Source organism: Pipistrellus kuhlii, unplaced genomic scaffold, assembly GCF_014108245.1.
Source record: "Pipistrellus kuhlii isolate mPipKuh1 unplaced genomic scaffold, mPipKuh1.p scaffold_m20_p_87, whole genome shotgun sequence".
Classification (NCBI taxonomy): domain Eukaryota; kingdom Metazoa; phylum Chordata; class Mammalia; order Chiroptera; family Vespertilionidae; genus Pipistrellus; species Pipistrellus kuhlii.
The window spans coordinates 434,009-448,195 of NW_023425592.1; the positions used below are offsets into that span (position 1 = coordinate 434,009).

A 14,187-nucleotide genomic window follows, 5' to 3' on the forward strand; every position below is an offset into this window, starting at 1 on the left:
TAAGTCCCAGGGCCAGGAATAAAACTCTGGGAAACTTCGGGAACTTGCAGAGAGATAAGGTAGGCTCAGAAAGGTGATAGTCAGGGATAAACCTAAGGATCAGAGTCAGCCAGGAGGAGGCCCAACAGGTGTGTATACAAACACCTTGATATGTACACGGAGCAAGGAGCAAATGTATGACTGGGTAACACCTGTCCTCTGGTCCACATGGCATTGGGTCCACTGTGGGAGTCTCACAAAGCTTGCCAGAGCAGACAATCAATTCAAGTTTATTGGCTGATCAAGATCCCTGTGCCTCTGAGTAGGGCTTGCTCTGGTCAGTCTGTTTCCCTTTCCTCTCTGAGACTTGCTAGCTGCTGGTTTCAGACAATGTACTAACCACCTGTGCTTTCTTCCCTCACCTGTGAAGTGTGCACAGCAGAAGAATTTATCCTAAAGGTCATTAGCACAAATATACCAGTGCCTGCCTGGATAGTTCTGAAGCCTGTGGCTGGTAAGCATTAAGCAAATGTGTGGCCAGAGCTCCTCATCTTCTCCAAACTCCCTGTTCAGAGACCAAGGTAGACACTCCACAGTTCCCTCACCACAACAGGTGGTAGAGGTGGATGCCAGCATGTATCCCAGACTCCCCAAGCATGATCTCACATATCAGCATGGACACACGTGACATAAATGTGCCATTGGCAGAAAACGTCTGGACATTAATGAGACCACGAGGAGCTCTGAAGTCAGTGTTGTCAGTGGCCCATGGGCCATCACTGCCTGATGTCTTTGGAACCTGCTGGGGTTGCCAGCATTTCTGACCCCACAAAGCTGTGCTGACCCCTGGGACCTTCCGTTGACTGCCAGCTGGTGCCAGATGCTGGGGATTCAGAGGGATCCCACCCTAACCAATGGGGGACAGTGACAGGAAAAGTGGCTAACCCCAGGGAACAGTAAAGGAGGAGCTGGTGAGGCTCCCAGGAGCCAGGTCATGGCAAGGGGCAACCATTTGCGGATTTAAGGAGAGTGATTGGTTTAGACACCAGCCTTAAAGAGTGCTGGTTTCCAGGGAAGGATAGTGGAATGGAGTCCATTGTGCAGATGACATCGAGGGAGGGCACGGGCGGGACCCCAGGTTTCTTACCGCGGGAAATGGAGTGCCCGTTCAGGGTCAAAGAAAGTCAGGTGGGGCCTGAAACCAAGCGCACAGGCAGTGCGGAACTTTCAGTTGGAGAACGGTTTCCGCTGGGAGCGCAACGCAACGGACCGGAAGTAGAAGCAGAAGTGATCACTACGCACCTCAGCGCGCGAAGTCCGAACTGGCAGACGGCGGAGCACGCGCTGGTGGTGCCTCGGACGGACTGGGGTGAATTCTTGGGACCTTTGGTCGTGTAAGGCTTCCGCAGAGACTAGTGGGCCAAGGGTCGCGGAGATCTTAGAACTAGTACTTTTAGCCGGGTGGCGGCTTCCGAGACTACAGCTCCCGGCAGGCTCCGCGCTGCCCCCAGGCCCACGCTAAGCTATTTGGACGCGCTGCATTCTGGGATTGGTAGTTTTCCTGCGCGCTTGGGCTTTGGACGCTGGTCTTGGGGAACCGGCCCCTTGGCTGTGGATCGTTTGTGGCCGGGCCCTGCAGCAAGGGCGGGCATCCAGGCGAAAATGAGGCCTAGAGAAGTTGAGTGACTTGCTGGGGACCACACGAATTCGTCTCCCAGATTAGAGCCGGCACACAAGCACTTTCGTTACGCATGCGTAGTTGCCCACCAGAGAGATGAGGCGTAGCTCCGGGCCAGGGGAGCAGAGGGTTGAGAGATACAGGGGCGGGAGCTTCAGACCGGCCCAGGTTGGAATGGGACGCTGCTAGAATCTGGCCTCTCAAACTCTGGTGGAAGGAAGTGTTATCGTAGGTGGAGTGTGTGAACCCGTGCCCTACTTCTGCTCCTTTAGTCTGTGAGTTGTGTGAGGCAGAAGGACAAGGCAGGGCTGATGCTAGGTTCTTCACCTTCCAGCTCCTCGTGATAGGATGTCACAGGCGTGCCTTAGGGCCTTGGCCCTGGGAGGGGCTGCCTGAGATGACTGAAGTGGCCTGGCCTCCAGAAAAGCTGGCTACCAACAGTCTTGACCCCATCTCTGTGCCATAGGAGTTCCCTGGAAGACTGTGTCATGTCCCAGTGCCACGGGCTGGCATCCCTTACCTGGAGCCTGCGACCCTGAGGTGTTCAGAGTGGGTTTTGTCTCACAGATCCACACAGCCTGCATGTCAGCCAGCCTCAGAGTCCTCCTGAGAAGAGGCCACTATGCCCAAGATAATCCTGAGTGGGGTGACCGTGGATTTCCCTTTCCAGCCATACAAATGCCAGGAGGAGTACATGACCAAAGTTCTGGAGTGTCTGCAGAAGGTAAAGTTTGTACCTGGGGGATGGGTCAGTGTGGGCAGAGCTTCAGCAAAGAACCGACATCCTCCACGGCCTATTCCCTGTGGCCCACTCCTACTGGGTGACAGGCGTCCTTCTGGACATGGGATTCAATAAGTAGGGCCGATGGTCTAGGTGGGATGAGAGACGATAAACAACGAATAAGAAAAGGTCATTCTAGACGGTGATGAGTGCTGTGAAGGAAAGACGAAAGGTAATAGGCTTCTGAGGAAGCGTCCTGAGAAGGCGATGTTTGAGCTGAGGCCAAATGAACAGACAGCCATTTATTTGAGAATCCAGAGGGTCTGTTCCCACATAGAGGGACAGTCCTCATTGTGGAAGGTTTTTAAACCTGGGGGGGTGGTGTGCAAAAGGGAGGAGGAGGCAGGTGGCATTCTGTTGGGTTTCCTCTTTCCTGCTCGAGCCCCAGCCCCGAGGGCTGCCTGACCTGTGCTCCGGGCTGCTCTTGAGCACACAGACTCTTGAGGAACCTGGCACAGCTCTGCCTTTCTGTCTCCCAGGTTTCCTGCTCCAGCTCCCATCTGAGAGCTATTTAGGCCCCCAGGTTCCATCCAATGTGAAAGCTTGGACCCAGACTCGCAGAACAAGCTCCTATTTTGAGACGTGGCACCTAATTAATCACCTTGCTATTTATATGAGGCTGGAGAAGGCTCTGCGTATTGTTCGCTAACCAGGGCCAGCTTGAACCCCAGTTGGTCTGAGAGTGGAAGTAGTCCTATGGGGTTATCCACAGTCCCATGTTCCTCGGGACTTTTGCTACCTGGTGGTGACTCTGTCTGAGCAGAGCCGCAGGCCTGTCTCAGGTGGGGAGTGTGGCCTGCCTCCCTCACCCCGCTTTCCCATTCAGAAAGTGAACGGCGTCTTGGAGAGCCCCACGGGCACAGGGAAGACCCTGTGCCTGCTCTGCAGCACACTGGCCTGGCGGGAGCACCTCCGCGACGCCATCTCTGCCCGCAAGATTGCTGAGAGGACCCAAGGGGATCTCTTCCTCAGTCGACCCTTGTCTTCCTGGGGGAATGCTGCTTCAGAGGAAGACGCCACAGGTCAGCCCCTGGCCTGGCCTCCCGCAGGAATGCAGGGACAGAAGGAAGGGGGGAAGGGACGAGTGGGCAGGCGAGGCCCTCGAGTGCAGTGAGCAGGCAGTGTTGTAGCTGCCACGTCACTTCTCGCCATCCTGCCTGCACACCTAGGGTCAGCCTTACACTGTATGACATCGCACACGCCCGCTAACCCATTCCTGGCACGACACTGGGCAGCTGGCGTTTAGCTGGCTGAAGCACTGAGCTGGCTGAGTGCTCCTGGGTTGACAGCACGTGAGAACACTGTCTCATGGGGCCATGCCCTGTTCTGCTTCTTGTGCCTGGGCAGCTTGCTACGCGGACATCCCAAAGATCATTTATGCCTCCAGGACCCACTCACAGCTCACACAGGTCATCGGCGAGCTTCGCAACACATCCTACCGGTGGGTCAGGCAGCGTTCACCTGCCTCAGAATTGGGGGGCAATGGCCTCCACACGGTGGTCAACAGTGTTGTTTCCCCTCCTCCCCCCGAGCCTTGGGCATGCTTGGGTGGTCGCCAGTGCCCCCTGCTTGTGAGAAAGCAGCTTCGACTGCGTGATGACCTTGGTCCGCACCCTGAGCTCCTTGCAGGCGCTGTGGTGGTAGCTGTGGTTGGCCATCGCTGTGGCCCCTGGGAGCGGGGTTCTACCCAGGTCCAGCGGCAGAGCTGCAGGAGTCTTGTTGCCCCACTTGCCTCCCTGTGAGCGAGCACATGGGTGCTGTCGAGTCTCCTCCCCGCTGCAATCCTAGCCTGGGCTCTGGCTTCTTGCTCACCCCGGGCCCTTGGACGAAGCCCCTCTCAAGCCTGGGATACTCTGGCCATGGCCACTCCCTCTGGCTGCCTACATGAGCCACGTTTCCTGGTGCTCCCCGTGTGTGCCCACACAGCTCAGGCTGTTGGGCGGCACCGTGGGCTACTGCCCTCTTGTTCTTGGGTCCCACGACTCTCTCTTCCCAGGCCCAGGGTGTGTGTGCTGGGCTCCCGGGAGCAGCTGTGCATCCACCCCGAGGTGAAGAAGCAGGAGAGTAACCACATGCAGGTGGGCTCCTGGGCCACCCGCTTGTCCTCTGGTGGCGCTGGGTGGTGCTGCTGCTCTCGGACCCCATTGGGCCCCAGGGTGGGGGATAGAGGTGCTGCAGCAGGGCTCCCCCCATCAGCAGTGGACTCATTGGCAGCCCGTGCTCTGCCTTTCTCGGCCGTCACGGAAGCCGGTACCACCCGTCCTTTCCCTCCCAGATCCACCTGTGCCGCAAGAAGGTGGCGAGTCGCTCCTGTCACTTCTACAACAACATAGAAGGTACGAGGGCCGGGCCGCTCCTGAGGATGCTGGGAGGACAGCACTGAGGCCTGACGGCTCTTGCCCCTCGGGACTCAGCGTGGTGAGGCAGGCGCCGGCATTTTCTCCTGGCTGGGGACTCCTGCTGGATTGCACGCAGATGCACCACATGTGGGCCTGAGGCTGCCATCTCAGAAAGACATGCTGGCGAGGCTGGTACCCCGTCCCCACCACCCCTGAAGGAGGGGCTCCCTGAGTGTAAACTGTTGGCAAACAATGTGGGTTTTGCTGAGCACCACTTCTGTCTGGGCGTCTGGAGCGGGTGGCCCTGGGAGAAAGCCTAGGCACTGGTGTCTAGTGGGTTTCCGGGGCAGCATTCCACAGTGTGTGACGGCTCGTTCTGGGGGAGTTGGTGGGGAGGGTTCTGGAAACTTGTGCCTAGTCTCCCGGACTCCTCCACGCACTTCTCCCTTTGGGTTTTGTTTTGTTTTGTCTTGTTTTTTTTTTTTAAATATATTTTCTTGATTTTATTTATTTATTTTTTTTCCAGAGAGGGAGAGAGAGGGATAGAGAGCTAGAAACATCGATGAGAGAGAAACATCGATCAGCTGCCTCTTGCACACCCCCTACTGGGGATGTGCCCGCAACCAAGGTACATACCCTTGACCGGAATCGAACCCGGGACTTTTCAGTCCGCAGGCCGACGCTCTATCCACTGAGCCAAACCGGTTTCGGCCCCTTTGGGGATTTTGCAGTGTCCTTTCCCTGCAACGCGTCACAGCGTGTGCGTGGCGCTCTTGGAGTCCCAGCAGCTCCTCCAGCGCATGCGTGAGGCGATTAGCTTCATGCAGAGATGAGCGCCAGCAGTGAGCCTAGGGCTGGTGGCAGTAGCCTGCCTGTGCGGCTGGCGTGTGACTGTAGTGCCCGGCCTGGGAAGGAAGGCCAGTCTCCTGTGCTGGCTTCGCTGGGCCACATGCAGGGGTTGGCACCAGGACTCCCACCTCCAGTTTCTCTGTTTCTCCACTGAGGCTGCCCCTCCTGACGTCAGGGGCTTCCTCTGGAGGCGGGGCAGGATGGCCTCAGAGCAGCCTCCAATTTCCCATCTACGGCGGGGGGAGAGGGGGTTTCGAGGTTCCCTCTGTTTCCTGCCTCAGAGTTACAACTCAGACCCTGACCCAAAGGTGCCGTTGGCTCTGAGCACGCCTCAGCATTGGTGGGCCGCCGTCTGTCTGGGTTCAGAGTGCCCAGTCTGGGCCTTGCCGGAAGAGGGTCAGGACAGCATTGCCCAGAGCTGTGGTCGGCAAACTGCAGCTCGCAAGCCACATGCGGCTCTTTGGTCCCTTGAGTGTGGCTCTTGCACAAAATACCATGGCCTGGGTGAGTCTATTTTGAAAAAGTGGCGTTAGGAGAAGTTTAAGATTAAAAAGTTTGGCTCTCAAAAGAAATGTCAGTCATTGTTCTGTTGGTATTTGGCTCTGTTGACTAACAGTTTGCCGACCACTGGCCCAGAGGCCTGCGCCGGGGCCCCCACTCCCCCAGGAGGTGTCCCTGCTTCTCGGAGAGATGGGTAGAGTGTGTGCCTGATGTGGGCATGGCTCAGGCCCTCCTCAGGCATCTCCTGTAGAGCTTGGCTTGAAATGCAGACCCAAGCTCCTGGAACTCGCTCATCCGATTTTGTTTGCTGGTTTGGGTCTGGTGGCACTGAGGACACTCGGGACAGCGTGAAGGGTGGGGCCCAGCCGGAGTGCAGCCTGCCTCTGGCCTGCGTCTGCGTGGGCCTGTGGGCATGGTTGCGTGGGAGGTGTTCTTTCCCCTTTGCTGTGTGCATCTCTGCTCGCAGCCCTCCACCCCAGGCCAGCCTCGCGTGGACCCTGGCTCTGTACCCGCGAGGGTCGATGGAGTTGCCCCCCCTGGCTGCCTCCCTGTCCACATCATCCCTGGCAGAGGAATTGGGGTGCAGGTGCCATGTGCCAGAGCCTGGAACAGCACTGGGTGGGACACTCTAGCCACCATTCCCGGCTGCTGTGGGTCAGCTCACCCTCTCTGCTGGCCTCGCCTTCACCTGCTGGGTCCCTCGCCAGCCGCCCCTCATCTCTTTGGAGGGTCCCTGAGGGGAGGAGGTCAGGGGCGGGGGCAGCTGAGGGGAGCTTTCTGCCCACAGAGAGGCAGTGCTGGAGCAGGTGTGTGCTGGCCCACGGGCTACGGCGCCATCCCACTGCCCCAGGTCCTGCGCGGCCAGCAAGGGAGCAGCCCCAGCTGGCCTGCTGGCTCGGCCTCATGCCTCCTCCCTGGTCCCCAGCTCACCTGCTCTGCCTGGCTCTTCTGTCTGTGCCGTTGGGTCTGCTCACCATAAACGTGAGCATCCTTGCTGTGCTCGGCGTCTCCGGCCTTGCCCATGGGATGAGAGGGTGTCCCAGCAGCTACCCAGCCTTGGGAGAGAGATGCAGAGCTGGAACCTGCCCAGCCCGCATTGGGTGCGGGGCACATGGAGCATCTCCTCACCAGTCAGCCTGGTGCCTCCTTGCTGCCCCCTCATCAGGTCGTGGAGCTGGTGGCTGGCCTGCCAAGCAGCACTGTGGATTGCTGGTCAGTTGCTGAGGCGTGGATGGCTCTTCCTCCTCCCGTTCGCCTGCTGTCCCTGAGCACTTTGGGGTGTGGCACTGATGAAGGCCCGGTGTGTTCTGGCCTCCGCACTTTGGGGCTGGGCTGGTGCCTGCCACTGCAGGGCCGGGAGCCAGGGTTGGTTTCCACACACGGCTGTCCCAAGGCTTAGAGTGTCAGCCAGAGACCCCTGGTCCTGCCAGCCACGGCCTGGCCTCGCTGGGTCCGAGCAGCTCCCAGCAGATTCCTGTGCCCCTTCCTGAAGCCCTTTCCACTGGGACCTTGCAGTCAGAGGGAGGGTGCCCAGCATTGTCCCCAGAGGAAGGGCCGGGACTGTTGGGCCTCGGTGGGCTCTGCCTCGGATGCACGCTCCCCGCACTGTTCCTGGCAGGCAGTGACCCCGCGCTCTGCTCCCGGCTGTGCCGGCTTTCCTCACTGGTGGAGGAGAGGGACTTGCTGCCAGCCCGCAGCCTAATTCCAGGTCAGACACCTGCAGGGCTCGTCGGAGATAGCTCTGTCCTCAGAGCCTCTGGGTGGCAGTGGCCGGCGTGCCCGTGCTCCCTCCTCTTGGTGCTTAGCCTTGGCTGATAGCCCCATTCCGCGTGCGGAGCAGGGCTCCCTCGGGGTCACTTCCGGTTCAGAACCCTCCTTGGGAGCCCTGCCCGTCGGTCAAGGATTCTCTCCAGTGAGACTCTAGGTGGCTGGGCACCCCAGTTCTGCCCACTTCGTGGGAGCTGTTCCATCCTGGTGTCTGGGACTCAGAGGACCAAAGGGTGTGTGCTTGTTTCTGTCTGTGTCCCCAGAGAAGAGCCTGGAGCATGACCTGGCCACCCCCATCCTGGACATCGAGGACCTGGTCAAGAGTGGGAACAGGCACAAGTAAGTCCCTCCCTTGAGGTCGCATCTGCATAGCCTTCCAGGCTGGGACCTCCCGCCACGTGCGGACTCACACGCTTCTTTCCTTTTTGGTTTCCATCTTTTAATCATGGAACTAACAGTTCAGTATAAAAACGTGACCGGTTCTGAGGAATAGAGAGAGAAACGGAAGTGCCCTCCTTCCCTGCACTCAGCCTGCTCAGTAGTGACCGCTGGGGAGTGGGCCTGCCCGCTGTGCTCCTGTGGTCTGGTTTTCGGGGACCAGCGGGCGTGGTGCTGACCCTCCTGCCTTGGGCTCAGCCCTCCACTGGACTCTGACCCGCCACCTCTCGGACGGTCGCTGGAACTTCTGAGCGTCAGGGCTCCATGCTGTGATGAAACAGGACAGTTTGTTTCTGCTTCCCTCACCAATCTACCCAGAACAAGGCTGAGTTTTTTTTGTTTTTGTAAGTTTTAAATAGGTGATCCATTCCCAGAGCTGAACACATGTTCCCCTTCCCGCTACCCATGCGGCCATCAGAGGATGTAGCATCCAGCCCAGCCACCCATGCCCAGGGTGGCTGACGCATGTCCTGAACCCCCAGCCCTCAGACTCACGTCCTTCCCCTGTGCCCAGGCTGTGCCCGTACTACCTGTCCCGGAACCTGAAGCAGCAGGCTGACATCATCTTCATGCCCTACAACTACCTGCTGGATGCCAAGGTAAGGCCTCAGCCATGTAGACCGATTCTCCCCCCGGGGTCTCCGGGCTTGTTTGGGGCCGTCTGGCTTCTGCTGGCTCAGCTTCTGGGGTTAGAGACTCGCTCAGACCAGCAGATGTGTGGGAGGACCCGATGTCCCTCACTGGTGAGGGTCCACTGGTGACCAGCTCTGAGCAGCTGGCTGGGTAGCAAGGAGTCCGCAGGGCTGCAGCTGGACTGTCCCTGCCCTCGCCTGGCAGTCAGCTTTAGTCCCGGACTGGAGTGTCGTGGTGTTTGGCCTTTGGGTTGCTATGCCCTCCTGTTTTAATGTAGGGGCATCAGGTCCAGCGGCTTATGCTCCATGTCATGGAAGCACCCCATGGATGTGCCCCATGCTTTGGCATCGACTGGGTTCATGCTGACAACGCCCTGTGCCAGGCACAGGTCTCGGTGCTGGGAGGCAGCATCAGGAAAGCCAGCATGTGGGCTCTGACTTCCAGCAGAGTCTGCACAGGAGTTGGTAGTGCCCGAGGGCCATGGGGTGAGCCTGAGGCATGACCTCAGGAACAGTAGCCCCTGAACCACTTCTGGAGCGGGAGGCTGGAGCAGGTGCAGGAGGGGAGCAGAAGCCCAGTGAGGCTGGACTCTGGCACAGAGAGCAGTGTTTGCTGAGTGCTCGTGTGATTCTCCCAAGCCTTTTTTTTTTATTGATTTTTTTTTTACAGGGAGAAAGGGAGAGGGATAGAGAGTTAGAAACATCGATGAGAAAGAAACATCTATCAGCTGCCTCCTGCACACTCCCTACTGGGGATGTGCCCACATCCAAGGTACATGCCCTTCACCGGAATCGAACCTGGGACCCTGAGTCTGCAGGTGGATGCTCTATCCACTGAGCCAAACTGGTTAGGGCTGATTCTCCAAAGTCTTGCTTTTAACCTGGAGACTGCGTCTGGGTACCCAAAGACAATGCTATCTCAGCTGACCTCCTGGAAATGTACTGATCTCAGAGCAGGTGGAGCTCCCGCTCCTGACGCCTGGCCTCACTGCAGACACGTGCACATCGAGTCCAGGACAGACCCACAGAGACTGGCCAGGTATCTCTGTGGGAAAGGAAAGGGAAGGTTGTTTGTTTCTCCCCCAAACGGTACTGGAGTAGCTGGATGTCTGTTTGGAAAAGAGTGGGTCTTCCCCAGGACTTCCCTACTTCCTGTCGCATGAAGCTGAGCCTCCGGGAGGACCTGGGGTCACAGCAGTGGGCGAGAGCTTTCTCCATTCAGACTACCAGGGCAGCACCCATGAAGGAAAATCCTGATAAATGCGACTTCATCACAATTTAAAGCCTTGAGTGTTTGAAAGAGTTAGGAAAATTAAGAAAGTTCAAAGGCAAGTCACAGAAAGGGAAAAGGTACTCCTGGTACATTTGTCTTTCAAAGGGTGGTGCCCAAAATATGTGCAGCCCTTGTCACTGAAGAAGAGATAAATGAAGCAGAGATGAGAAATTTATCTGAAACAGTTCAGAACAGTCATAGTAAAGATGCTCAACAGCATGAAAGAAATAATAGTAACTGAAAAAAGAACAGTCTGAGATAAAGAATGACATAACACAAATAAAGAACACATTGTAAGGAATATACGCAGATTAGGGGAAGCTGAGATCGAATCAGTGAATTAGAAGACAGTTGAAAATATCACTTAAATCAGAGAACCAAAAAGAAAAACAATAAGAGGATAGCTTAAGGGAGCTGTGAGGCAATATGAAATGTAAAAATATTAGAATAGCAGGTGTGCCAGAAGAGGCGGAGATGAGAAAGAGATAGAGAACATATTGAAGAAATAATGGCAGAAAACTTCCCTAACTCGGTAAAGGAAAAAGTCACACAAGTTTAGGAGGCACAGAAAACCCCAAGCAAGAACCCAAAGAAGCCCACGCCCAGACACATCATAATTAAAATGCCAAAAATTAAAGTCAAAGAGAATCTTAAAGGCAGCAAGAGAAAAGCAAACTGTTACCTACAAAGGAGTTCCCACAAGACTGACACCTGATTTCTCATCAGAAACTCTACAGGCCAGAAGGGAATGGCATGAAGTACTCAATGTACTGGGCAGCAAGGATCTGAGAACAAGATTACTGTATCCAGCAAAATAGACAGTCAAATAATGAGCTTCCTAGAAAAAAAAAAAAAAAAAGGCTAAAGGAGTTCATCATCACCAAGCCAGCATTACAAGAAATGCTAAAGGGACTGTTGTAATGAGAAGAAATAGAGAAACCTAGCCATACAGAACTTAAATGGCAATAAATAAGTACCTATCCATAATCCTTAAATGTAAATGGATTAAATGCTCCAATCAAAAGACCTAGGTAGATCACAGTACCATATATCAAGCTGTATTACAAAACCACTGTTCTCAAAACAGCCTGGGACTGGCACCAGAACAGACATATAGACCAATGGAATAGAATAGAGAACCCAGAAATCAACCCAAGCCATTATGTTCAATTGATATTTGACAAAGGAGGCAAGAGTATACAATGGAGTCAAGACAGTCTCTTCAATAAATGGTGTTGGGAAAATTGGTCAGATACATGAAAAAAATGAAACCAGATCACCATACATAAAAACAAACTCAAAATGGACTTAAGTGTAAAACAGGAAACCATAACATCCTACAAGACTCCATAGGCAGCAAAATAGCAGACATATGTTGTAGCAATTTCTTTACCAACACATCTCCCAGGGCAAAGGAAACTAAGGAGAACATAAACAAATGAGACCACATTAAAATAAAAGGCTTTGCCCTACCTGGTTTGGCTCAGTGGATAGAGCGTCAGCCTGCGGACTGAAGAGTCCCGGGTTCGATTCCAGTCTTGGGCACATGCCCGGGTTGCAGGTTCCATCCTCAGTGGGGGTGTGCAGGAGGCAGCCGATCCATGATTCTCACAACTGATGTTTCTGTCTCTCTCCCTCTCCCTTCCTCTCTGAAATCAATAAAAATACATTAAAAAAGAATAAAAAATAAAAAGCTTCTGCATAGCAAAAGAAACCAGCAACAAAACGAAAAGGGAGCCAGGACTGATTTGGCTCAGTGGATAGAGCGTCGGCCTGCGGACTGAAAGGTCCCAGGTTCGATTCCAGTCAAGGGCATGTACCTTGGTTGCGGGCACATCCCTGGTGGAGAGTGTGCAAGAGGCAGCTGATCGATGATTCTCTCTCATCGATGTTTCTAACTCTCTATCCCTCTCTCTTCCTCTCTGTGAAAAATCGATAAAATATATTAAAACAAACAAACAAACAAAAAACAAAACGAAAAGGGAGCCCATTGTATGGGAGAACGTATTTGACAATAACCTATATAATAAAGAGGGACTTTGCTAATTGGTCCTAACACTGTCCCAGTGATGACCAGTGACCAGTCAACAGACAGGACCCGTTGGGTGGGGACGAAGGCAGGGACTTCACCCCCAGCACTAACCTCCTGCTGCCCCATGGCCCACCGCTGCGGGGCCCTCTGCTGGGGCCAGGCACGCCTCTCCTCCCTACAACTCCAGGCCCGAGCCGCCCCCACCTCCTCCCCACCTCCTCCCCACAGCATGTCACACTGAACCTCGCTGGGGGCTGTGGCTAAACCCGACCTCCTAGCCTGCCTGGCCCCCACCCCACTTCAGGAGGTCGGAGCCCCACCCTGAGCACTTAGAATGGCCACATTTAGAGAATGGCGCCAAGCGGGGAGATCTGACCGTTTCTCCCCCTCGGCCTCACCGCCCCCCCAGTTCCCCCTGCCACCCCCTGCCAGCACCTCCAGGGACAACCACTGCTACAGGGCTGTGGCCAGTGCCCACCCCTCCAAGGCCTGCCGAACCCTCTGCAAAGCTCAGTACCTGCAGTCCCAGGAAACAACCATGCCCTCCTCCCCTAATCAGCACCTGCAACCTGCAAGGGTACCCGTGGGCAGTTGGGGGTGCGCAGGCCGGCAGGGGGGGGCACTTGGGAGCAAGCAAGCCGGTGGGGGGTGGAGGGGTGGGACTGTTGGGGGCGAGCAGGCTGGTGGGGAAGGGGGCAGTTGGGGCGAGCAGGCTGGCAGTGGGGGGCAGTTGGGGTAATCAGTTCAGAAAGGGGGAAGTTCAGAAAGGGGCAGTCGGGCTGGCAGGGAGGTGAGTGGTTAGGAGCCAATGGTCCCAGATTTTGAGAGGGATGTCCCAGATTAGAGAGGGTGCAGGCCATGCAGAGGGACACCCCCCACCCCCAGTGCATGAATTTCATGCACCAGGCCACTAGTACATCTGATAAAGGGCTAATATTAAAAATATATAAGGAACTCATACAATTTAATAAAATGAAGACAACCCAATTAAAAAATAGGCAAGGGACCTAAATAGATCCTTCTCCAAAGTGGACATTCAGATGGCCAAGAGGCATGTGAAAAAATACTCAGTCACTGATCATCAGAGAGATGCAAATTAAAATGCCAGTGAGGTACCATCTCACACCTGTCAGAATGGCCACCATCAACAAATGACAAGTGCTGGCGAGGATGCAGAGAAAAAGGAACCCTCATGCACTGCTGGTGGGAATGCAGGCTTGTGCAGCCACTGTGGAGAACAGTGTGGATTTTCCTAAAAAAAAATTAAATATGGAACTGCCATTTGATCCAATGATCACACGACTAGGAATATATCCTAAGAAACCTGAAGCATCAATCAGAAAGTACGTATGCGCCCCTATGTTCATAGCCGCACAATGTACAGTAGTTAAGATCTGGAAACAGCCACCTGCCCATCAGTAAGTGAGTGGATAGAAAGCTGTGGCACATTACACCATGGAATTCTACGCTGCCATAAAAATAATCTCTTACCCTGTGAGACAGCATGGAGGGACTGGAGAGTGTCACGCTGAGTGACATAAGTCAGTCAGAGAAAGACAAGTGTCACGTGATCTCCCTTATGCGGAATCTAAGTAACAAAACAAACTGATGAACGGAGCGGATCAGAGCCATGGAAGCAGGGAGCAGAGGGGGAATCTCGGAAGGCGGGGAGGGTGGGTGGGTGGGAAGTGATCAAAGATCTGTGTGCACATATGCATGCCCATGGGCACAGACAATAGGGTGCTGGAGGCCAGGGGCTGTGGTGGGCTGGAGATAGTCGACAATAAAGAATTATTTAAAAAAAGAAAATGTTCAGGAGCTGCACATGAAGACCATAGGCGGGTGGCCCTGCATTCCCACCAAAATGGCTGAACTTCAAAAACCAGAAACTGGTGTCGGCAAGTTGGACATTCACCAC

At 55.1% G+C, this 14,187-nt stretch overlaps 1 protein-coding gene across 2 annotated transcripts in view; it reads left to right on the plus strand.

Moving 5' to 3' along the window:
• The first annotated feature begins 1,729 nt into the window (after positions 1 to 1,729).
• The window catches only part of RTEL1 (regulator of telomere elongation helicase 1), a 36,583-nt gene continuing 24,125 nt past the window's right edge, over positions 1,730 to 14,187 (plus strand). Inside the window, exons 1-7 of one of the 2 annotated variants that reach the window (XM_045577280.1) lie at positions 1,730 to 2,381; positions 3,265 to 3,460; positions 3,786 to 3,879; positions 4,435 to 4,516; positions 4,714 to 4,774; positions 8,158 to 8,233; positions 8,847 to 8,931. In XM_045577280.1, the coding sequence (XP_045433236.1) occupies positions 2,280 to 2,381; positions 3,265 to 3,460; positions 3,786 to 3,879; positions 4,435 to 4,516; positions 4,714 to 4,774; positions 8,158 to 8,233; positions 8,847 to 8,931 (696 nt within the window). In that variant the 5' untranslated portion in view covers positions 1,730 to 2,279. The remainder of the gene's footprint in view (positions 2,382 to 3,264; positions 3,461 to 3,785; positions 3,880 to 4,434; positions 4,517 to 4,713; positions 4,775 to 8,157; positions 8,234 to 8,846; positions 8,932 to 14,187) is intronic. The other variant, XM_045577279.1, reaches the window with a different exon arrangement.